At 35.1% G+C, this 24072-nt stretch overlaps 5 protein-coding genes and 1 non-coding gene across 7 annotated transcripts; 5 read left to right on the top strand and 1 right to left on the bottom strand.

The window, feature by feature from the left end:
• Window positions 1–384: 384 nt before the first annotated feature.
• T12A2.21 (uncharacterized protein) lies at window positions 385–3631 on the top strand. The gene is made up of 4 exons (NM_001379753.2): window positions 385–448; window positions 751–855; window positions 1351–3017; window positions 3381–3631. Exons 1-4 carry the CDS (start codon window positions 442–444, stop codon window positions 3414–3416), a joined length of 1815 nt encoding a protein of 604 aa, NP_001366809.1. The 5' UTR covers window positions 385–441; the 3' UTR covers window positions 3417–3631.
• Window positions 3632–7730: 4099 nt separating this feature from the next.
• Window positions 7731–12707, top strand: esyt-2 (C2 domain-containing protein). Its single transcript, NM_001379752.4, has 18 exons — window positions 7731–7821; window positions 7884–7971; window positions 8304–8499; window positions 8647–8850; window positions 8892–9068; window positions 9116–9205; window positions 9345–9647; window positions 9692–9871; window positions 9919–10077; window positions 10140–10292; window positions 10567–10647; window positions 10879–10954; window positions 11290–11417; window positions 11671–11777; window positions 11824–11959; window positions 12068–12159; window positions 12283–12391; window positions 12439–12707. Exons 1-18 carry the CDS (start codon window positions 7752–7754, stop codon window positions 12514–12516), a joined length of 2427 nt encoding a protein of 808 aa, NP_001366808.1. The 5' UTR covers window positions 7731–7751; the 3' UTR covers window positions 12517–12707.
• hot-4 (Homolog of Odr-2 (Two)) lies at window positions 12690–16597 on the bottom strand (the record flags this gene model as incomplete). Of its 2 annotated transcripts, none has more annotated exons than NM_171155.8 (4): window positions 12690–13008; window positions 13242–13411; window positions 16054–16217; window positions 16438–16597. In NM_171155.8, 4 exons carry the CDS (start codon window positions 16560–16562, stop codon window positions 12877–12879), a joined length of 591 nt encoding a protein of 196 aa, NP_741179.1. In that variant the 3' UTR covers window positions 12690–12876. The 2 variants fall into 2 exon arrangements, with proteins under 2 accessions (NP_741179.1, NP_741180.1); NM_171874.3 differs by having other exon boundaries at window positions 12790–13008; window positions 13245–13411; window positions 16063–16217; window positions 16438–16562.
• Window positions 16598–17974: 1377 nt separating this feature from the next.
• On the top strand, window positions 17975–17995 carry 21ur-13658. Its single transcript, NR_052362.1, has one exon.
• Window positions 17996–21557: 3562 nt separating this feature from the next.
• C23G10.11 (Neuropeptide-Like Protein) lies at window positions 21558–21970 on the top strand. The gene is made up of 2 exons (NM_065953.7): window positions 21558–21655; window positions 21707–21970. The coding sequence occupies exons 1-2, from the start codon at window positions 21604–21606 to the stop codon at window positions 21844–21846; spliced, it is 192 nt and encodes a 63-aa protein (NP_498354.1). The 5' UTR covers window positions 21558–21603; the 3' UTR covers window positions 21847–21970.
• Window positions 21971–23118: 1148 nt separating this feature from the next.
• C23G10.10 (uncharacterized protein) lies at window positions 23119–24064 on the top strand. The gene is made up of 3 exons (NM_065952.2): window positions 23119–23324; window positions 23650–23779; window positions 23829–24064. The coding sequence occupies exons 1-3, from the start codon at window positions 23211–23213 to the stop codon at window positions 24020–24022; spliced, it is 438 nt and encodes a 145-aa protein (NP_498353.1). The 5' UTR covers window positions 23119–23210; the 3' UTR covers window positions 24023–24064.
• The last annotated feature ends 8 nt before the right edge of the window (window positions 24065–24072 follow it).

Below are 24072 nucleotides of genomic sequence, written 5' to 3'. Positions count from 1 at the left end.
GAAATGGCATTAACAAAAAAGTGAACTTTCCCACCAATGGGAACTTGGACGCCTATTAAGCACCTATAAAAACTCTCGAAATTCGAAATCACACAGCCGCCGCCTCCACCTACCTACATGCCCATTTTTCACATTTCATTATCATATGAATTCAATTTCTTTTCATGACTTATTTGAGTATTCAGGTGTTATTAATTTGCCATTTTAGTTAACTTTTAATGAATTTTCCAACAATCACATCTTCTTGAACTTTGTTCGTTTTTTTTTCAAAAGATATAATTTTGATTAGATATTCAGTTTTTCAAACCTTTTTTTCAAAAACCTTTTGTTTTCTGCCTGACGTTAAAAGTATAAAAGTGAATGAAAATTCAGCTGTACAACTTTTCAGTTATCTTCATTGTTCCAAGGATTTGAACAAAGTAAAGTGGATCAGCTGAAACTATGAAAGGTATAATTTGTTATCATTTAAATTAATCCGATTTAATTGAAAATATTCTGTCTTCTACTACAAGTGGAAACAATGCTGAGAGAAAGTGCTCACAGTCTATCTAGTTTTAAACAAAAATATAGTCTTAAAAAAACTTTGTTTTTGCAGCATTTTCAAAATTAAAGATGTTTTTTCATGATTTCTTGGGAAAAAAGACATTCCAGCCGGTAACTTTATTATATTTGTTTTAGATTGTCCAAGGGTCAAAAGTTTCATATTAAGAAATAATACCTTTCTCGCATATTTTCAAATATTTTTTTCAGTTTTCAACCTCACACTGATCCTTGGATTGGTTATCATCGTCGGATTTGCTTCTGGACAACGTAAAACTTCTGAACCAAAAAAGTCTTCGAATCCATTTGCTTCAAGTAAGTGATATTTTATCAACTTCTATCTATAATGAGAGATATTCTAAACCGCGAAATGCAAATTTTTTACATAGTTTTCACACAAATTTTAGTAAATCTGCACGTTTCTTATATAGAAAATAGGATCTTGTAAGAATTTTTATACGCAATGTGCAAAACTATTTTGGCGATTGTGATCTATGACGTAGTTGAAGAAACCTCATTTGTGCAATACGTAGAATGTTCTGCATTGTTTTTTGTTGTTTAAAAGCAAATATTTTCTGAAGGAACTATAAACTGATGGTCTCATTGTCGATGTGTTTTTGAATATTTCCGAGTATAAATTTCTTGAAAATAAAAAAGATACAAGTGACTGAAAGTGACGTTTATAATAACAAAACTTAAGAGAAAGAAATCCTTCGGTTAATGGCACATTTGACACCAAACTATGAGTTTTAGCCTCGAAATTAAGTTTGTGGTAATTCAGCGTATACGAGTTGTATTTCTAATTCCCAGAAAAGTACAACAATCCTCTTCACGCCGAGTTTGATGAACCATCTGCAGAAGCTCTTGCTGACTTGAACCAGATAAAGGATCTTAATGTCTTATACTTCTATATTGCACTTGATGAGCTCTACTTGACTGGAGGATTCGCCAAAACTGATACAATCAATAACATCATCCTTTCTCAGAAGTCAATTCCAGACGATGTATTCCAATTGCTCATTACAACTTTGAGGCTCACCAGACGAGAGCTCAAAAATGGAGATTCTTCGTTCACAGAACTCAACTCACAACTGGAGGGCGCGAAGACTGAGTTGACAAAGAACCTATTCACAGCAGTCAAAAAAGCACTTCGTAACGCAACCGAAACCACTGATGATCAGGATAGTTTTATTCAGAGGATCTCTGAGTTAAAGTTAAGCACTGAAAATGATTTGGATGATTTAAATGCCAGAAGCGGAGATGGAGCAGAAGCTCTAGCAGATTTGTTGGAAGGTCTCAAGAAGAAAATCAGTTCAAAAGATTTTGAGACTATCTCCGAGGCAACTCGAAATGCGTTTTCCTCGGGTCTTGGTGGTGTTGAAGATGTAAAAAATGCATTAATCGCAGGATCCCGACTAGTTTATAACTTTGGTGGAGATGTGAAACAAGTGAACGAAAGATGTTCCGAACTTGTCACAGCATTCGAAAAAGACTCTTCATTCTCAAAAAAGTTGTTTTCTGCCAACGATATTGTGAAACGATTGAATCAAAGCAACTCAAATGGAGATTTTGGATATCAACTTTTGTTCAAAGCATTCTTCGATGAATCTTCTCCTAAAGGAAATATGGTTTTTCTTCCAGCAAAGCTCATGCGCATTCAAACTATGCTTGATTTGTTTAAGAACTTGCAAAAAGCGGAAAGCAGAACCATAGCTCAAATTATGAAAAGTGTCGCTAACGCTAGGTACAGGGCTGAAGGATTTCGCACTATTTTGGATTCTCTTCAAAATGACAACAAGATGGTTTCAATCATGAAAAAACAATTTGGCGTTCGAATCAAAGATCAGAAAACCGCTGCTCTCTACCGTACCATCCTCGAGCAAATTGGAGAAATTTCTGTAGACACTGCATATCTTCTCCGTTACGTGCGAAGTGTTATCACTATTACTGAAACAAGAAATTATAGACACTTTATGGATAATCTAGTTGAATTCACTCAACTATCCCGTGATAATAAGTTCAGAGATGTTTGGAAAGCACTGGAAGATGCAACACGACTTGTAAGCATTCACGATAATGATCTCATTGCTTTATTTTCTGGACTTAACGGAACAGTCACCGGATCTTATGAAGAAATATTCCTCGCCCTTAATATGCTTTTGGAGGGTGAGCAGCAATCAAAAACAGAAGCTAAATGTCAATTCATCAATGAGTTTTTCACTGGACTGTCGGACACTGACGGTGTAATCAAAGCAATTGGTATTCCGGTGGCTCAGATGCACAAATGGATGGATTCAACTGAATACGTGGATGCTCTTGTAGATCTGTTGAAAGCTTCTGAAACATTTGACAATTTGAACCAACTTTTGGACTTCCACGGAAAATACACGACTGTTGATAAGAAGCCACTGAAGTCAATGGATCTTATTGATAACTTTATTGTGTTTTTGGAGCAGAATAGAAAATACAATAGAAAGGTGAGAAGGGGAACAATATAAATTTAGCATCTCAAACACATTATTATTGGATATAAAATATCATAATTTTTGTAAATGAATTCGCACTTATTTTTTGACTTCTGAATAACACTTGCCTTCCTATCTGCCTAACAAAAATTTCACTTAAACTTTGGCACATGCGTTTAAACAAAAGGCAGTTCGTTTTGAAGGTTTGCAAACATTTCTGTTTCTGCGTGAAAATCTGAACATTAATCAAGATATAAAGCTCTAGTTTTAATCAACTGAATGAAAATGTAACAAGTTATTCGAGATCTTTTAAAAATCTAAAAACTAAATAAGAGGAGATTGTTATGTTAGTAAAAAATACAATTTCAATTTCAGAATCCACTATTCCGCAACGGGCGTTCCGATATGTAATCATTTGCATCTAACCGATGGAATTCAAATTTAATAATTTTACATACCTTTTCACACATCTTGCAATGAATTCTGAATTCATGCTCTCTTTACTGTCATTCATTTGTCCTAAATTTTGATAGTTTTAATGAAACATACTTGGGAAAAAATGAGAAATTCTGACAAAACTTTTGCTAGCGGTTTTTAAGATTTTTTTCACGCAAATCATAAGAAATTGTAAACTTCTTGATTTAATAAAGAACACTGCCAAACAATGCCTATCTGTTACATGAGAGAGTACGCCATTGTGAGAGAACACATAGAAAGATACACTTGCCACGTTGTACGTGTGCTCAAATACACCGACTGTAAACATATAACTAGAGGTCCCAAATGTTGTCACTTTCCAGTATTAGTTTATTGTTTCCACGTCGTCCGTTTTCTTCGTGATTTACTTTTATCTTTTAGATTTTTGCTCGAGTAATCGAAATAAAAAAAAAAAAAATTCATTCCCCGTAAATCGATAAAATTTCAAATTTTTAGTGCTTTCTTCTTCCTCCCTCAAAACTCATAATTTTCGGAACCACCCAGATTTTTCTTGCCAGATTTTTTAACTTTCGGGCTCTTGAGCCACTGATGAAATGAGTCAATTTTTCAATGACTAACCATCACTTAACAGTACAAAACTATACTCAAAAAACCTACATTTTTCAACAAAAAGAACCTGAGAAATGTGTCAACACTGTGGAGCTGCTCTGTTTGTGCTCTGCTCAAAGACAACCGGGATTCCTTTCCGACAGACACAAATTGAATAAATATATTTGAAATCTAGAAGTTCTTTTCAAATTTATGATATTTTGACTGCGAAATAGTTTGTTCCTAATTGTTGATCCTTTTTATTTTTATTTTATTGTTATTTTTTAAATCTAACGTTTGAAATTTGAGCAACACTGATATTATTTAAAATTAAATAAAAAATCTTGCCATGCCAAAAAAAATTTTTTGTCGCCGTCCATCAATGAGATATTTCGAAATTAAGTGAAGCATTAAAAAACAATTTAAACACGAATTCTATCTATTCGACTCCCTCGGCATTTGGCAGAATTTTTTTGTTCATGTTTTGCCCAAATAATCTTAACTTGGTTTAGAAGTTGGCAAAGCTTGGTATAAAACAGGTTTGCTCCAACTATATCTAATGCCTTACCCAAATTTCAAATTGCATAAGAAAAACTTTGATAAAGGATAGGTGAGATTTGGATCAAAATTTGTCTAAGTTTGGTTTGAAAAACTGTACCAACTTCTGAATTAGGTTTATACTTTTTTTGGGATACGTTGGTCAAGAGTTTGCCGCCAAATACCTATCAGGTACTTTTCGGATGTTGTACTGTGTTCTAAAACAAAAACCAATATTTCTAGATTTTCTTCTATACGTTTTTTGTTCAATTTTTGTTTCTTCTCTTTTCTCTGAGGTATGATCAATTCCATATGTATTCGTAAATATAAATATAATATATCGAACACACACCGTAAATATACAAAACGATAACAGTCAAGAGGCGCAGAGAAATCATTAGTAAGTACTATTGGTTGAGGATACGCAGACTATGAAACAGTGAATCAGACAACAAATGATTTAGAAAATTGAGAAACTTTTCCCCGTGTTCTCTTCAGAATTTGACATGATTTTTTCTCTTTACCTTGATTTTGTTGCATGAGAATATGTATTTTTATGTTGTAATATTTAGGTGGTGATGGGAAAATAATACGAATTGATAAGAGAGATAGTAGGAGTCGGGGTGATAAGAAAATACAATCAGTAGGTACACTTAATTCCTTTTTTCGTGGTTAATGGAATTTTGGTAGTAAAAGTTTAAGAAACTTCGGACTTTAAAGTTGAGAGCAAGATTATCTAACCCGCAAGTAGTACTGCACTATTAAGTTCCATTTTTCCATAGATATAATTTTGAGAATATTTGTTTCCAAAAATTAAAAACAATTACTATATAGATGACATTTCTCGAAAGTAAAGAAATCTTTATTACTACCGTAAACCCATATCTATTCAGTTTTGCTAACTTTATTTAGTATTACATAGGTGTCAGTTTCCAGTTCGATCTGTTCAAGGCTTCAAAATTTCTTAATTAACTCTGCCATCCAAAATAAATGAATAGATTTTTAAAGTTTTTGAATTTGGAAAAAAATACCGCTAAACCAAAACTAAATTACTTTCTTTGAAAAAAGTATTGAGTGAAAGTGAAACGCCGACCAAAAGCACGTAAAATATAACAACAACAACGCCACTTTTTTGTCTATGAATATCCAAGTTGTTCATCTTATTCTTTTTCACTTTCTGGTACCTAAAAATCTTTGAAGCAGCGTATTTTTTTTAGAGTCGACTGGGAATTTTCATAAGATTTTAACAAGTAATGTGTTTACTATTTGTTATCATTATCAATCAATCAGTTGTTTTCTATCACTTAACAATCGTATAAAGCCCATCTAAACATATCCTCCCTATTGTCATCTAAACATATCCTGTCGTAAAGTAACAGCCGCGCCAATTCTCATATGAACCCACCTTGATTTCTTTTTTTTTTTTGAACTTCCGCTTTGAGAAAGTTTTTTGTGTTTTCTGTCTTGATCTTTTGGTAATTAAAATCAGAAAATTAGACTAATAGCAACAATTGTGCAATTTTTGATTTTTTTCCATGTTCTTAATTTCTTGATGGCTATTTTAGTTTTCCCGCCTCCAAACAGATATTTTTTTATTTCAGGAAATTGAGCCAAGCCCACAATTACTGAAACCTTATAAAATTCAAGGTTGAGGAGGCTGAACCAATTGAAACAATGGACACAGTGGCAAAGAAAGGTGAGTTTTTTTTTTTTCTGAACAAATTTTTCTGCAACTATCTAAAACTAAATGAATATCAAGTATATCCTATAGGCAATAAGTAGGCAGGCATGTTGGCAGGCAGATATGAGACAATAGCAGAAAATCATATTTAGATTCCACCAAAAGATGAGAGCGGCTACATTTGTGGCGCGAAATATAACATATTGGTGTTAATTTTAGGAGCGCGCGCAAAAACTTATTATATTTATAATTATAATTAGCATGGCGCGCAAATCCGAGATACAAAAAAACGGGAAACGCGAAACGTGAGGGTTTAACACAAAAAAATACCGTTATTGGGCTTTTTCGCTACTACCGTTTTTCTCATCCCGATTTCACGCAAAGGATTAGAAGCCTATTCTTATCTTTTTATGGTTACTTAATAAAAATATTATATTTCAAAAGTAAATTGCATATATTTCCATTTTCCAACCATTAATTTTAATACAATTTTAAATTTAAAATAAAAAACAAATATATTGTTCCACGTCATTCTATTTTTTGTGCTCCTCCGTCTCTTGTGCTTCTTCTTTTTTCTTCTTCTCACCCAAGGACTTCTTCGTTGCTCCAAAAAGTTTGTATGTTTCTCTGCGTTTCTCACTATCTACTAAACTCTTTGCCTCATTTTTGCCTCTTCTCGACCCCAGCAAAACCCTATTCGAATATTATAAGAAACAAGATGTTTTCCTCTTTTTTTGCAAAGAAAAATGTTTGAATGAGATTTTGAGAAGGATTAGAATCTCATTTCCCTATTTGAAAATTGAGAAGATTTTGTTTGCATTTCAAGTTTTTTGTTTGTTTGTTTAGTAGGTGAAACATCAGTCAACATTATACCCATTTTTGACACTTTTCTCTTAAGGTTTTTGAAAAATTAGGGTTTCCAACAAAAGAAAACGAATTGATTCCGAAATATTAAAAAAACTTGTTTCCCAGCATCTTTTTATAACAGGAATCCCTATTTTTCCAGCTTCCAAACCTAATTTTTCAAACGCGCACGCAAACGGAAAGCTAGCCAACCAATCAGCGACGGTAACAACGCCCACCACCCACACGACCATTAGTCGGCAATATCTTTTCTTCCCCGCGAATTCAAAATTAAACTAGACATACACTTTTTTTCAGTTTTCAGACTGAATTTTTATAAGTCTTTACAATATTAAAAAGTTATATTTGTCTTTGAATTTGAATAAATTAACTTAATGTTTCAATTTTACCAGCTGCCAATTTTTTTGAAAATCAAATTAGATCAGCGTATTTGTTCAAAAATTCGAAGCAGTTTCCATAACTACTAGTCACCAAGGTCGCAGCTCAACCAACACAAATAGCAACGATGAATTGCTTTCAAAGTTTTTATTTCGAAGGAGTTCCTTTTTGAAATGCGCCCGGAAATCTTCATAATTTTCATTTTTAATATTATGGGGGAATTGATTGTAACATTTTCAGAAGCAGTCCCAACAGACCCAATGAGTTGGCAGTCTTATCTGGTTCCACTTGTGGGCAGTGCAATTCTCTCCACATTCACATTTTTCTTGGGTAAATTTTTTTAAATTTCTATAATATTTCAAAAACATAAACGAAGTATTCTGATCTTTTAGGAAAATGGGACTACTCGTTTGTATGGGTTCTGATCATCATAATCGCTAGCGTCACAAAAAGCTATTTGTGGAGGAAGAGAGAGCGAAGGTGAGATATTATTCAAGTTAAACTTAAGGGAATCGAAAACAAAATAAAGAAAACACATTCTCTTAGAACATCAGAGATGAATGTTCATGCGGAATTTTGTTCCAATATTTCCCATTGAAATTTTGGTGCTGCGCTCTAAACATTTTAACTGAAATGGATAATATTTTCTGACCAACCAAACACTTTTCTATTTTTTGGCAGCAATTTTTAATGGGATTTATGGAACCAGCATGTGTGTGGATTTTTAAGTTGAAAGGCGTGAGCACCCAATGACACAAATATATAAACTAACCCCTATTCCTTCTGTATACATCATTAGGAGACGTTTTCAGGTTAATAGCTCTGCGAGCAACAGCTCTTCGAGAGCGAGAAGTCATAATGGCTCAACTTCAAGACCTCCCCGCGTGGGTACAATTTCCAGATACGGAACGTGTTGAGTGGTTGAATAAGGTTATTCATCAGTTGTGGCCATATGTTGGAGAATATACAAAAACTTTTATGAATGACTTCATTATTCCGCAGGTTAAGGTGAGTACTTTTCCGGCATTTATTACTTATATACTCTGCCTGCTTTCAGTTAAAAAATGTTCTGTGAAATTAAGAATGCCACCGAAAATGTAGTATAAAATGTTGGCAAACCAATTAAAATTCTAACTCACTAAAAATAGTTTTCAGGCTCAAATGCCGGGAATGTTCAAAAACTTTAAATTTACCAAAATGGACATGGGTGATATTCCATGTAGAGTTGGTGGAATCAAAGTGTACACAACAAATGTCGGACGTGATCGTATCATAGTGGATATGGATGTTGCATACGCTGGTGACGCTGACTTTACGGTTTCATGCTGTGGATTTACTGGTGGAATGAATAATATTCAGGTGAGATCTAGCATCTATTTAATTTTTAAAAAAATTTTCAGTTTTCCGGAAAACTCCGTGCAATTCTGAAACCTCTTCTACCGTATCCCCCAATGGTTGGTGGAGTCTCTGGAACGTTCCTCGAGATGCCAAAAATGGATTTCAACTTGACTGGAATGGGAGAAATGGTCGAGTTACCAGGACTTATCGATGCGATTCGAAGTGTAATTAATAGCCAGGTAGACATTGTATTTTCGAACTTTAAAAATAAGTGCAAAGTTTTCAGATCGCAGCGCTGTGTGTCCTGCCGAATGAGATCGTTGTGCCACTAGCTCCTGATGTAGATGTCACTCAACTCTACTTCCCAGAACCAGATGTTAGTTTTTTGTTCAAATCATCAGAAATCAATCGTTCATTCGCGACAAGAGTGGCCTACTGCAATTAGTTTTTCTGTATAAAAGTAGAGATGATTCTTCAGCTCTTGTGAAGTTTCTTATCCATACGTAGTCTTTCAGGGTGTGGTCCGTCTGAAAATCATCGAAGCAAAGAATCTCGAAAATCGAGACATCTCTTTTATTAAAAAGGGAAAATCAGATCCGTACGCGGAAATCCAAGTGGGATCGCAATTCTTCAAGACCCGAACCATTGACGATGACTTGAACCCGATTTGGAATGAATATTTTGAAGCCGTGGTAGATCAGGCTGATGGACAGAAGTTGAGAATTGAGTTGTTTGATGAGGATCAAGGAAAAGATGAAGAGCTGGGAAGACTGTCAGTTGACTTGAAATTAGTTCAAGCTAAGGGAACTATTGATAAGGTAAGTACTTAAATTATGAATTCGGACAACTCTAGACATTTCAGTGGTATCCATTGGAAGGCTGTAAGCATGGAGATCTTCACATCAAAGCCACATGGATGAATCTCTCCACAGAACTCCGTCATCTTGAGAAACAAGAATGGGAAGCTGAATGGGGACAAGCAGATAAACCAATTCATTCGGCACTACTCATGGTTTATATTGATTCTGTAGCAGACCTTCCAGTAAGTTTTTAAGGTTATTATTGAAAATTTAAAACAATATGTTTCAGTATCCAAAGTCAAAACTTGAGCCATCTCCATTTGTGGAAGTCAGTTTGGGAAAGGAGACACAGAGAACACCGGTCAAAGTGAAAACGGTTAATCCACTGTTTCAGTCTAAGTTCTTGTTTTTTGTGAGACATCTAGAAGGACAGGAATTGAAATTTGAGGTGAGAGAGTTATTTTTAAAAAAACTCAGATATGTTCAAAAATAAGGTGATATCATTTGCAGGCAGTGGACGATGGTACACGCAGATCTCTTGGCTCTCTGAACATTCCTCTTACGACACTTCTCAAAGAACCTAATTTGGAGCAGAACCAACAGATGCACATGCTCACACTAGGTGTTCACCAGAGTCCCATAGTTATTACAACAAGGATTCGGGTGAGTTTTTAAATTTTAAGATAACTTTTTTTTCTGTTTTTTTTCAAAGTTTTTTTGCGTGGCTTTTTCACTTTACTATCTGGCAGTTTGTTGTGTGTGATGTGATTTCTAATTTATTTTTTGGTTTTAATTTAAGAAAAAGTATATATATATATAATAGCTTAATCTTCCTGTCCTACATATTTTTTGGTGGTGGTACTTACCTTTTTGTCTCTAATTTTACCAACGTTTTTTCTGTCAAAACGATCAGAAACCCCGAACCCAAGAATTATAGGTGCTCCAAAAAACTGAAGGAGACGCAATCAAGATGCAAGAGTTGCGACAAGAGAAGGAGGAGGAAAAGCTGAGAAATAATGTAGATATTTAAATTTCCCGCTTAAAATGTTTATGAAAAATTCTAAAAGGGTAGGGTAGAATAGTCTTTAGAATTCACACACACGCACCATCTGATTTTTATTAGATCAAGGCTTTGCGCTCGCAAAATTGTACACGCAATTAGCTTTTAATTTCGGCGAATTTTCAAAAAATTTACTATAAAAACTGCAATCAAAGATTTTATGCGTGTTCACAAGTCTCAAGTTTCCAGGCTTTGATTCAAGGAAAACCAAAGAAAGGAAATAACAGTGAACTGGGACACGATGTACTGGGAGAATATGGAAATGGTAAGTGTGATTCGTGTTACTTAAACCCCCTCACTTATTATCAATAATCCGAGCTTCTTTGACAAATCAGAGATTTTATTCAAAATTGCAGTATTTTTGATTACCCAGAACGAAAAATCTGAGCAGTACGGTGCATTTTGTAGGTCGTTGTTACCTGCCTACAAGTCTTACTATAGATATATCTGCATTATATTATAGTATGCGATTCTCATTATCCAATTTCGATTAATTGTTTTGAAGTTCAACTGCGAACACTTTGGCTATAGGTAGTTATAAAAACCTAATATTCTGATGCAACATGTTATATGCGCAAACTATGAATGAACTAGTTTCAGCATTCCACATCGAGCGAGCAAATGGAAAAGTCAACGGAGATGTTGTAGCGGTTGAGCCTGCTAAAACTGTCAACCAAGACGCGGCAGATGACGAGGTTGAGATTAAGTTGAACGTCGATAATTATCAGGTTAGATATTATACATTTTAAATAGGAAAATTTTCAGAATGGAATGATTAAAAAGTTTTTGAATTCGGAGATGGTATGTACTAAGATGAATTTCATTTTTCAAGCACAAGCCACACACCCACTTGCAGATTTTTTGTTTCCGATGCAAATTTTGATAAGAACTTGTATCTCCACATATCCCTAAGAATCAACATTTTTGGTTTCGCCTTCTGATCCAGCTTCTAATTTTTCAACCGTATCCTCAAATTTTCAGATGCTCCGCTCCGATTCTCAGGGATCTTTGAATAGCCATGGAAGATCCAACAGTCGTCTTGGTAGACTATTTCGTTCCAAGCACGAGATGAAGAAAAGAGAGACTAGGTAGGTTAAACATTTATAAACGTATATTTGAGGAATTGTGTCTCAGAGCTGATGAAAATCGCGGAGAAATCGAAATTCAAATTGATTTTGACGATCTTGTGAATCAGCTCAAGATCGCTCTGATTCGGTGTCGAGACTTGATGACTTTTGACAAAAAGGATCAATGTAATCCTTATGTTTCGGTAAGTATCATGTTTTTTATTTGAAAAATAGACATTAAATAGTCGACAAACTATGTAGGCTTCTCAATTTTGTAGGAAACAAGTTATGCCAAACTGACTACTTTTCAGGTGAAACTGGTGGCGTTGGATGGAAATAAGGAGGTTTTCAAAAAGAAAACACCGACAGCCAAAAATACGAGACATCCGCATTTCGATAACCAGTAAGTGAATTTATTCCAGAAAATACACATAAACCCACAAAAAATACACATAAGCATAAGATTTTTACACAAGTGTAATAAAATATTTAATTATCTCCAAATCAGCTTAAAATAATTTTTCAGTGTCGAAATCGACATAAACCCATCAGATCTACTGAATCATAAAGTAGTAATCAATGTGAAAGATGACACAAACTACGGAACATTTGTTGCAAAACCAGTTCTTGGATGTGTAAGTTTTCCAGATAAATATCTAGAATTTACTTGAAAATCTTGCAGCTTGAAATTCGTCTGGACAGCCTGATGAATCGTCAACTCAGCCAAAGATGGATCCCTCTTTCTGTAGAGAGGAAATAATGATATTCTCCTAAAAATTCCCGGTTTCGAAATGCAATATTCAAGTGATTCACTTACATGTACTATTATTAAAATGTCTGATTTTTCCTGCCTCTTCCCAATTCTTTTCTCAGTGCACTTACGGGTTGTAGGTGGTTTTGTTTGTTAAATATTATAGTTTTTTTCTTATAAAATAAGGATTTTTTCAATTTTTATTGTTTTTTTGCGTTTTCAAATCAAAAAGTACAGAGATACAATTCTTCTGAATGAAAAAAAAGTTGAACTCGTCTGAAAGAAATGGTATTTTAGAAATTTAAAAGAAAGAGTTGATGATGGTCAAATGAAGAAAGAAAGACACATTTTCTATTTGGAAGGGGAGGGTTAGAATAAGATGAGTATCCACGTGGCAACGAGAAGTAGGACGGAATGAATTTGAAATGAGTTGGAAGAGCTTAGCTCACGAAGCATATCATGTTCATTGCAGAAATCCCCGTTGCACGAGCAGAATGTGACCTGTAAAACGAAAGAAGGTTACTGTAGGCTAAAGGTGGGAAAGACACCAATACCACGATAGTGCAGAGTTTTCAAAAGGCTCAATCTTACAAAATTGTATTTCAAAATACTTGCTAGCACATATTTTTCAGACATGCATTACAAATGCAACGTGGGAATCTCGTACAACTGTCAAATTTTTACATCCAGATTGCAATTCAAAAACTAATTTTTTAATTATTTAAAAAACCAACCACATCTGTCTGCCCTGACAACGGGAACAACCTCAGTAACTTTCGATCGGTGTGTCGACAAACTCGTTGATTCTCGTAAGCACTCAGGATATTTCTGACGTCATCATCAAGTCCAAATAGTAGAAGACGATCCATGCATCCTCGTATCACGCCGTGCTGTTCCGAGACATCTAGAAATTTTATAAATTAGTTTTTATAATATGCAGTACGGGTTAAAAAAGGAAAATTTGTCAGTTTAGTCACCACACTCGAAACAATTATATCACGTTATCGGTTTGATTTTTGATAGCTCACAACATAACCTAGAAACTTTTTACTACTTCAAATCGGTCCAGATAGATCCGAAAGGTATAAGTCATTTTTAAAAAAGCTCTGCATCTTTCATGAAGAATTTCTAAAAGTTTGGAAGAAGAGTGACGTCATGAAAAGCTCGACTGCCGCTGCTGTCAAGTTGTACAATTCTTTGAAAAGTGCGGTAGGTTCAAATTCTGTGAAATGTACTCTGTCGCCTCGTCACAGGCTTTGTACTTTCCAGGTAGTTTTATCTTTTTCTCGATTTCAGTTAGGACTCCCTGAGGACTCTTACATTCCCTCACGGATAGCTTCTTTTTTCAAGTGTCCAATACAACAAACAATGCAATTTTAATGAATTCGCGGAGCCCTCCGTTCATTTTTCACATTTTCCACTTTTCATCCGCTCTGGCGTTCAATTAGTTATTCCTGACCTCCAAAAATGTTTTCTCATCAATGCAAAATTGAAATGAGCCAGACATTGATGGATGTGATATCTTCCTTCCCCTTTCCCTGTTGAGCCATGACCAGTTTCCAATATTTTCAGATGAAAGTCTTGTTTACCATTTGATGGCACAAGAAGAGGAAAAAGGAAAAAGATATAGGCGAAATGCTCATTCTTTATGGAGGATACTACTAATATGGGTTGGAATTGGATAGAGAGCCGGGATGCGAACTAATTATTCGCTACGTGGTGCGCTGGTCATTTTCTCCCGGAATATCATATTAGGTGGTCTGAACGAATTATGCCGCAGCGGAGAGGTGAATGGTTGGAAGCAAAAATAAACGAGAAGTCAGCTGAATTTGCGCGTAAAATATGATGTGTGATTGCCTCGATCCAATAGATCTCACTTGATGCAAGACCCGGTAAATGTAAACTTCTAATATTTGTGGCAACTTGACGACTGGTAGTAGGCACAAACAGTAACATTAGAAAATCATAAATGCGGAAATCTGTGCAAAAATTCTGAGTTCACTGTTGCGTACAGAATAGCTGACAGTACCAATTTGTTAACGATTTAGCGCTCCAGTTGTTTGATCGGTAGAATACAATCATAGTGTTGTAGTTAACAACAAGATCCCCCGTTCACCTCTCCCCGACCACAAGCTTCTACAAAAAACCGCTATCTAGTTTGCAGATCTCCTTTCTTTCAATTCCAATACCCACTCATCGTCATCATCATTATCTGTGTGATTTACGAGTTTGTGGGTAGTTTTGATGTGAAAATGAGCTGCCAAACCAATTGGCGCGTTGGAAGTCTGAAGATGTTCGCGAATTGATAATAATGATTTTTGGGTAATAAATCAAATTTTGTTATTGAAGACTTCAAATTAATGTATGTTCCAGATGTTCACAGTTTTTGCCAAACTGGTAATGGTAATGGTAATTAGAGTTTTAAGTATCACGCAATATGGAATAAATGAACTTGGAATCATCATAATAATACTTTACCCTGATATTTCTTTCTCAGTCTCTAAAGTGCAACCTAATAAATATCCTTGAGCTCTTTTTTTGTAGGAAGCTAAAGTAGTATAACAGGAAGAATGGTGATAAAACACCGGAAATGTGTGCAGAAAGTTGAGGGCAAAAGTAAGAGTTAGAGTCGTTGGAATGTCTTTTTTTGGGAAAACGAAATGTTGAATAGAAATTGAAAATATAAAGCTTTACTCTACCTACCTTTAGGCAGGAGTACCTACGCCTTCATGCGTGCCCGAACTGTCAGAGAACATCCCGGTGTATATCAATATGGAATAGGCACGGGGTAGGAGTAAAGTGTCTGCCTCCAAAGTTGAAGGTATCTCCCCTTCGTTATGATCCCAGAGTACACGTTTCTGATTCATTTTCCACTTGGTTTCTTTTTCATACACTTCTTCATTTCAGTTTTCACTCTAACGAATTCATTGAAAAAGTCCTTTTTCTTTCCATCTCTCAATTTCAATGTATGGGTCTAATCAAGAGTATACGCGTGTGCGCCCCCGTCAAAAGTGCAATACACCTCACCACACACACCTCAATGACTGTCTGCATCTCCTCAGTTTACATACTATTTCGTATCAAATTTTTGGGGGATCTTTTTTTGGTACATGCGGCGCGCATTTTTCATTAGTAAAAAGCCAAAAAAGATATCCAATGTACACAACATACTTGAATTTTACGAATGTGAAAGAAAGGAGCGTTGAAGCAATTCGAGCTGAAACACTGCTATCCTGATATCTTAGATACTGGCCAAATAGGCACTAGAATCAAGGTCAAGTTTTTCGGAGCCAGTTTAGGCTTGACCGAGACCAGTCAGAGCACACGCACATCTTGTAGATTATACAGTTTGGTCATATCATATTTTTTTTGTGTGTAATTTTGTCCCGTGACGCTTAAATTGCTGATTTGAAAGGGAGTGCTCAGACATGACTAATAGCTTTTTGGAATCGTCTAGAATTTCAGCACTTTCAGCCAAAATATTATGTTAAAACATCTAGAGTTGTCACCGCAGTATTTGTTAATACAAAAAGAAAATACACTCACACTCCTCACCATCGATTCTCTCGACAAGTGTAAAACATGCAGATGAGCATGGCACAAGACCAATTCCAGAATCTGGTTGCCAACATCTATCGGTGAAGTTTTTTGGTGGATAATAGTGATGCATTAATTGAGACCATAAAGGAAGATATACAAATGAGGCACAGCTGAAAGCAAATTTTATTATGAAAACTTGATTGTTAAGAGCCTTTTATTGTTTTACTAAAAACTTAAAGATCCGAGTGAACATTTAAAATATTATGTTTTAAAATAATTGAAATTAAAGGGAAAGGATTCAATTTACTTTTGCCACATTCACAAAAATATGTGCCTGAAGGCTATCGTGGAATTTTTTAAAAAATAATTTAGTAAATCATAAAATGTTACCTGAAGCAATGTGATTTGGGTCGTTCCATAAGTGATTTCCTATCCTCAGAATCATGATATAATGAAAAAGAAAAAGTTGCTTGAAGAAGTGTACATAAAACAATTGTCAACCATTTCTTCCTCATCTCACATTATATTCCTTGTGTGAGAAGATATGCTGCTGAAAAATGAAAAAGTACATTTTAGAAGAAGTGGTATAGAAAATCAGTGAGGTATTGATAATTGATGAGAAGACTGGTCACGCTGTCTGATAAAGAAAAATCTTATTTCGAGAAAATGCATATAGAAGTCAGAAGCTAAACGAAAGAATCGGCGAGTAATTGGTTTCTGGAGAGAATGAAACGGGCGGAGCTTAGAGGACAATCTGATAAGTAATGGACAGCACATATAGGTAGGTAGAAAGAGGTCAAATTGGATTGGAATTAGATTTAAGATTTATATATTGAAGAATGAGATTAGAACTTTTGCGGACTCTGAGAGAGTTTCTAGCTTCTCTGGGGTCTCTGATGTGTCTGCTGAAATTTAAAAAATTTCGAGTAAAATTCGACTCAATTCTTCATGTTGCAAAACCAAACAATAAAAATTATAGGCCATTGGCACAATTTGGGCGAAGTTTATTTTTTGCTTCAAAAATTGTTTTAATTTTAAAATGTGTTTTTCTTTTTTAAAAAATCTTAGAAGAACTTAGAAATCTAAATTTTCAAAAGCTGCAACTTTTTTTTGGACAAGGAAATCCAGAAATAAGAGGAAGTGAGCGACCGTAGTCCTTGTATAATTTTTAACGGAATAAATGGAAATGTAAATTTAAATCAGATGAAACTTAGGGAACAGCTAAAATACCAAGTCAACTGATCAATAAGGACACCCATAAACAAAGCAATAAAAGTGACGAGAGTGGAGAGGTGAAGAAAAACGAAAAAGCACCCGAAAATTTCTTTGACTGCCCTCCGTCTGGTCACTCCCACTGTGAGCTATGAGCTCAACTAACTCCGCCCATATCGAGCATCTCCTTCTTCTGCTACTTCTGATAGATGATTAACAGGTCAGAAGTTTCGAGTAAAAGAAGTAAAAGAAGTGGAAGAAAACCGTAGAAACATGAGAGAAGCACTGAGAAGAGGAGCAAGATATAATTCAATTTTTGTGGTTTTCAAAAGACAAAGGAATGAAAATTTGGAATGAGAAGAAAAAGAAAAATGTGAAGAAAAAGAAACAGGGAGCCGAATAGAGAAAAGGAAATACTAATTATTAGTGGTAAGAGTCGTCGGTTTGGAATAAGGAGAAAGACTATGTGGAGGTTATTACTTCGTCTTGTTGTTGTTGTATTATTATATTGCTTTGTGAATGGAGAATTTCGGAATTGTAGGAAAAGTCTCTTGGGTGGATACAAATGTACAGAAATGTGTTAGAAGGGTATAGTTTTAGGCATATTTGAATGACTTTTCTATCTGTACACGGCAATAAATCTGAAAATCTCAAAATCTTATTAAAAATTGTTTCAAGAACTTTCTAAATAATGCCCGAAGAAAGTTATATTTGATAAATAAAAATTGGAATGGAAGGGAAAAAAAGAGATTTCTTGACAAAAATAAGGCAAGCTCTAGAAGAGATAGCAGGGAATAGAGAGAGGACTCAGAGATGCTAGATACTCTAGTTTCTCTGCCTTCTCCCCTCATTCCGTTTTATATTCTTCCTCTTCCATTTCCCGTTTGCCTGAAAAAGGTCAAGAATCTCAATCGTGCTCCGTCCAATCTCTTTCGCTCTATCGCTCCTTTTTTCTTGCTTTCCGTGTCTTCTAATCATTTGATATTCATAGTCTTTCATGTTTTCTTTTTTTGCTTGTTTCTCCAATTCTCTTAGAAATCCTTGTAGTTGTATAGGAAATTGAAAATGAGAAACAAAGTGTGAAACATGGAACATAGAATATGAAACACAAGAAGAATCGGAAGAAGTAGATGAAATAAAGGAGAGTGGGGAACAACTGTTAGTTGAGCAGCCTGCATCTCTAGAAGTACCTACAGTTTGATGTAGATTACTGTAGGGTTACTGTAATCGAGACAATCAAAAAATTACTGGTGGAGTTCTCGGTCGAAATTTATCTGTCCACTCTATTTTCTCAACACTTATGTACCTGAAACTTTCTAGAACTTACTGAAACCTATTTCCATAAACTGGGGAGTGTCGGTGGTACTATACAAAAATACGAACGAACACGGAATGCTTTCGGGGGTGAAAAATAGGCGATAATATACTCATGCTCTCTTGAAATAAGAGACTCGTCTTTTGAAGAAGAAGAGGAAGAAGCACAAAACACGAATTCTTGATGAGAGTTTGAAAAAAATGGAGCAAGAAGAAGCAAAAATGGAATAGAGTGCCCCCGTGTACATACTATTATTCGACCCGTTTTCCGTGCTTTTTTGTTCTTCTCCCGTAACTCCAGTGGCCACATTTGTTCGTTTTCTATGAAAGATCCAGTCAAATCGCAAATAATTACGCAGAAGACACATGAAAAAGTATAAAAGAGGAAAAGAACAAGACATGGCAAAATGAAGAAGCAGGAAAGAGGCAACTTCCTCTCGTTTTCTCGGGAGTCAGGGTTGCCCTGGTGACCACGGGAAAATGTTTTTCGGATTGGGTTCGGATTGCAAAAATAAGTTAAGGAATTGAATAGAAAATAATATTTGAACTATGTTCAACAATATCACTTATAAAGTACCCTGTTACGCATGGCTTTGGTAAAAGTCGGCTTGTTCCTAGAAAATGGATTATTAGAAGAGAGAGTAGACGAAAAAGTATATCAAGTAAAGGTAAAAAATGTATAAAAGAAATTTAACGAAACACTTTCCCGGGGTTACTTAAAGTTTAAAACTTGGTTTAGTCAACCAATTTATAAGTCTGAAATTTTCACATCTGAACATCTAGTACTACAACGTTTTCAGCTTTGGGTTATAACCATTAAACCACTAATGGGACGATTGTATTCATTTTCACATCAGCTTTTTGCAAAAATCGAAACATGCAATTTAGAACTCTTCGAAAGCGAATGTCAAAAAATTCATAAATAGGAGAGATTTTTTCGAAAAAAACTACCTGTATTTCATTCTAGACAGATAAACCTTGTAAATTGCATTTATTTCTTAAGATTTCAAAATTTCAAAATCTCAGGCACTCTTAACTCTTCAAGTTTCAAAGTACCTCTTTCCATCTTCCCGTCACCCACGGAAACCGTCGGATCCGTTACGAAGACCTATATATCAAGTGTCACTTTAGCGTGAGGTCTCGAAAGTGACGAGGTCCATTGAAGGTGTGTCGTTTCCCATAAATCTGCCGCTTTTTCTGTAACAAATTGCTTTTTGGACACAGTGATCACAATTATTTTTGTTGGAAATATTAAGGGTTTCATTTTCCGAAGGCATAATTTCTTTGGTTAAAAATAAAAACTATTTCTCTACAATCATATATGAGGTCACAAAGTCACTGATGACCATCGACAATCGACCATATTTCAAATCTTATCTTTCAACTTTCAATGACACGCCATCACTCGAAAAATGTGTTCAATCGTGGTCTCTGGGCAGGATATGACGTAGATCACACGATTTTGCATCCGAAATAGAATTGAGAAGATGTAGAACAAAATGAGTGGGAGATCAAAGAGTGGCGGGAAATTCTACACAAAAGTGTCCCGCACAATTTGATCTCCAAAGAGTGAGCCAAGTTTGATATTTTGTTATTCAACTACAGCAAATCTGTAAATTCTCGTTATTTTTTCAATTTTTGTAGATAAAATGGAAAGGGAAATATCATCTTTGGACAAATAAAGGGCTTAAAAGTGTCTGTTGAACAGACAAAAATGCCTACATATGTGCCTATCATTGCTTATCCTAGATATGATTTTTTGCACATCTGCCTACGTGCACTTATACACGTGGTGTCAGAGTGTCCCATGTCCGTTTGATCTACGTAGATCTACGAGAATTGCGAGAATTTAGACGAATACTTCTCAACTGAATTTGCATGGTTAAGAACGTGCTGACATCACATTTTTCTGGGTAAAAAATTCCCGCATTTTTTGTAGATCAAACCGTAATACGACAGTCTGGCACCACGTGCTTATATGTAAACTCTAGTTCCGATCGGTACGCTTAAAAAATACCGACCTTTTTTCAAAAATAAGTAAAGCTTAACAACAACAAAAACTGTAAATTAAATAGCTGAAAATATAATACTTTCAGGTTTACAATTTTTGCTGAAACAGTTCTCCGAATTTAACTTTTCATTCTTCACAAAATACTCAATTTTCAACAAAGGGTAGTAACTCAAGAAAAGAACGCATTGAACCCAATTACAGTACTCCCACAGTCTGTCACGACGTTTTTTAAAACCATCAACATTTCCATCTTCTTTTTACAAAAATTACAAAGATTCTTGAAAGATCATAGCGACCAGACCATTCGAACATACGGGGGCTTTCCTACCAAAGAATTGATAGATCTTTGTAGTCCAGTTATAGGATCAAACCGACCATGTGTCCGCAACGTGTTATCACAATTTATTACGGACTTGCAGATTGTTGGGTCATGTGGCAGAGGGAATGCCTCATAGAACGTCTAGACGATTTTTGGAGGGCGTTCTGGGTGCAGTATGAATATAATAAGTCTTAGGGATTTTTTCTTAATCTTTAGCTACGTGATTTTAACTGAACGACTGAAATAAATCTACACCTGAAACTTGTTGTATTAGTCGGTGAACCCATACAATGGGAGAGAAAACTAACTATTTCGTCGGCCACCTGAAAATCGTTATGTGACGTCACTCCTCTTCAACCTCTTCCTACTGTTCTTTAATTCTCTCCTCGCACCCAGGACAAATGTTCCACCAATAGATCATATCTTTTACCAACGTGCACCTTCTATAACAGATGAGAAACTAGTCGCTTCTTTTGTCTTTTCTCAGAAGAAAATAGAAAAATAGAAGGAGGAGTAGGAAGGGATCACGATGATCGCATGTGGTCGTATGAGGTCACTCCGATCATTGGGAAAATGGGCGGAGTTTATGGTTTTTCTATTTTTGTAGATGCAAGAGCCGTCACTATAAAAAGGAAATAGACTGATGGGAAAATTAACATTTACTGTTTTAAAAATAAAATTATAAACTCAAAATTTCAAAATGAACTTGAATATTCTAGCCGTCCTACTCATCTTGGTTGTCATTTTGTCAGGTAAGGTTCATTTCATGTTTTCAGTCAAAATTCAATAAATTAAAATTACAGAATGCGAAGCTAGCACACTCCGTGATATGTTCACTAAAAACATCAAAAAGCGTCAGGAAACCACTGGTGGAATGCAAGCTGCTTACTCGAAGCTTCTCCCTCCACAAGTTTCCGAATGGTTTTTGAGAAGACACTTCTAAGCAACTTCCTCTCATTCTGTATATATTTGAAGAAAACACTACGAGCAACACTTTTTCTGAACATATCGCTTTCAATTGTAAATCTCAACTTTTTTCTGTGAACAAACATAAAAATTTAAAGCTGATTGATGTGAAACTTGCAGTGTCAATCAGATATCTGCAGCAGACTTAGAAGTTTTTCGAGCTTTGGCAAATCTTTTTGTAATATTTTTTGGAGCGCACAAAATTACTGACACAGATAACTTTACTAATTAGCTTAAAATCATTTTGCATGTTTGTGATCAGACCACTTCTAATCAACTGAAAAACATTTCTAACGGTGACTCTAATTGGTCAAAAAGCTAATCAGAAATCATTTTTTTCTAAGCTGAAGTGGCTCGAGGTTTTCTGAGTACGTAAAAATTCAAACCTATGTTATTTTATTAAAATCAGTTTTTGATCTAATTTCCCTTTTAAAATTTGTTGTGGCAATTTTCAAAAAAAAATTTCAAATTTTGTACATAGTAAATCTGTAATTGTGAAATTTGCTGCACAGCCCTGGTGTCTACAAAAATACAAGTTTAACATTGGCTCGTTGACCATCGGTATTTTAAAAACATTTCAATTCATTTTGAAAATTTTCTACAGTTAAAAAAGTTGTTGAGATTCATGTTGCCTGGAAAATTTTGGTCAGACTGTGTGTCTTGAATCTTTTGCATTTCAGATTCGGTTTACAGTGTTTTTCCATTCATGGCGTATCTACAGTAATCATGTCAGATTTGTAAATAGTATAATAATATTGGACGGTAAAATTCTAAGGAAGTTAATAAAAAACGCTCAAAATGAAATCATATCATTGAAACGAAATTAATCGAGCAAGAAAATCTAATTATTTTTCTACTCATTTCCCCATTGGATATGCAATATACCTTATCTAGCACACAATAACAGCTCAAATTCCCATGGGTGATTGATAAGTAAGAGAAAGAGTGAAGGAGAAGTGTACATTTTGCTTGTTGTCTCCATCTGACTTCTTCGTGAATTCACTCACCACCCTCAGCAGCAGCTTCAAGTATTGCTTAGCAACGCGCATCCTGATATACTGATAAGCTCAGACCAGAAGCTCAGAAGACAGAAGAACTTGGAGAAGTAGAAGTAGTTGCACCTTTCTTTCTTTTTCATCTCTTTATTTATTTTTCTTCTTCTTCAACCGAGCCCAACTATCACCTGTTCTGTGAACTTTTTGATAGGAAAACATGAACAAAAATTATTCGTCTATTCAACCACCGAAGCTATTTGGTATTCGCTATAGGTATATATTTCTGTTCCTTCAAGTATCTAATGCTATTCGATACTACATTTGTCCAGAAGAATATGATTTCAAAATGCCTCACTTCACTTCTGTAACTCTTCTAATTATTATGTTATCAAATGCATTCTCTTTCTTTCATGGTCTTGATGGAAATAAACATAATTGGGAGGTTGTGCAAAAGTGTTTGGTAAGTTTGATTAGAGGGTTGAACAGTATTTTATAAGATTGTGCCAATTTTCTTCGACTTCTTTCAACAAAACAAAAAGTCAATCAGAGCAATCGCATTTCATCCACGGCTACTGTAGTTCGCATCTAGATCTTACCAAAATAGAGTATCAAACTTCTGTAAAAAATATCTTCTTGAAAAATAAATCTATTTGGCCATAAGTAGCTACTTTTCATAGAGACTCGCCTTATTTTCAAAAATAGTCTTTAGACCCCGGGAAGTATCTTTACTTTGAATAGCATATTATAGAAACCTGATAAACTTTCGAAACGAAAAATTATTCCAGACGACCGTAATCATCACCAACCTATTTAATGTGGTCATCTGTTTTTACTACTCTCTCAAGCTTAATGACAAGAATCCGGACAGCGAAGCTTACGTTCGGGATAAACTGATTCATTGGCATGAAGCATTCAGTGAGTTGATTTCAAATTAATCACTAAGCCAAAAAATGAACATTTGCAGTAACATTCGCCATGTTTAGTATTGCTCAAGCTGAGGCAAGATACTTTGATGCAGTTCAGGTGCTTGAGAAGACCAACGCAGAATATGGTTCTCGTTATCCGAAGAGATTCAAAAGATTTTCAATTAAGCATGAGAGCGAGGAAGAGAAAAGTGATTTGGATGGAGATAAAGGGAAACAAAAATCCTATAATTGATATACTTAGATCTTTTATTCTATTAAATAATTGAGATTACAAGTGAATAA

This window comes from Caenorhabditis elegans, chromosome III (assembly GCF_000002985.6).
Source record: "Caenorhabditis elegans chromosome III".
NCBI lineage: Eukaryota > Metazoa > Nematoda > Chromadorea > Rhabditida > Rhabditidae > Caenorhabditis > Caenorhabditis elegans.
The sequence above is the reverse complement of the archived record's forward strand: the minus strand, read 5'-3'. Positions and strand labels throughout refer to the sequence as shown.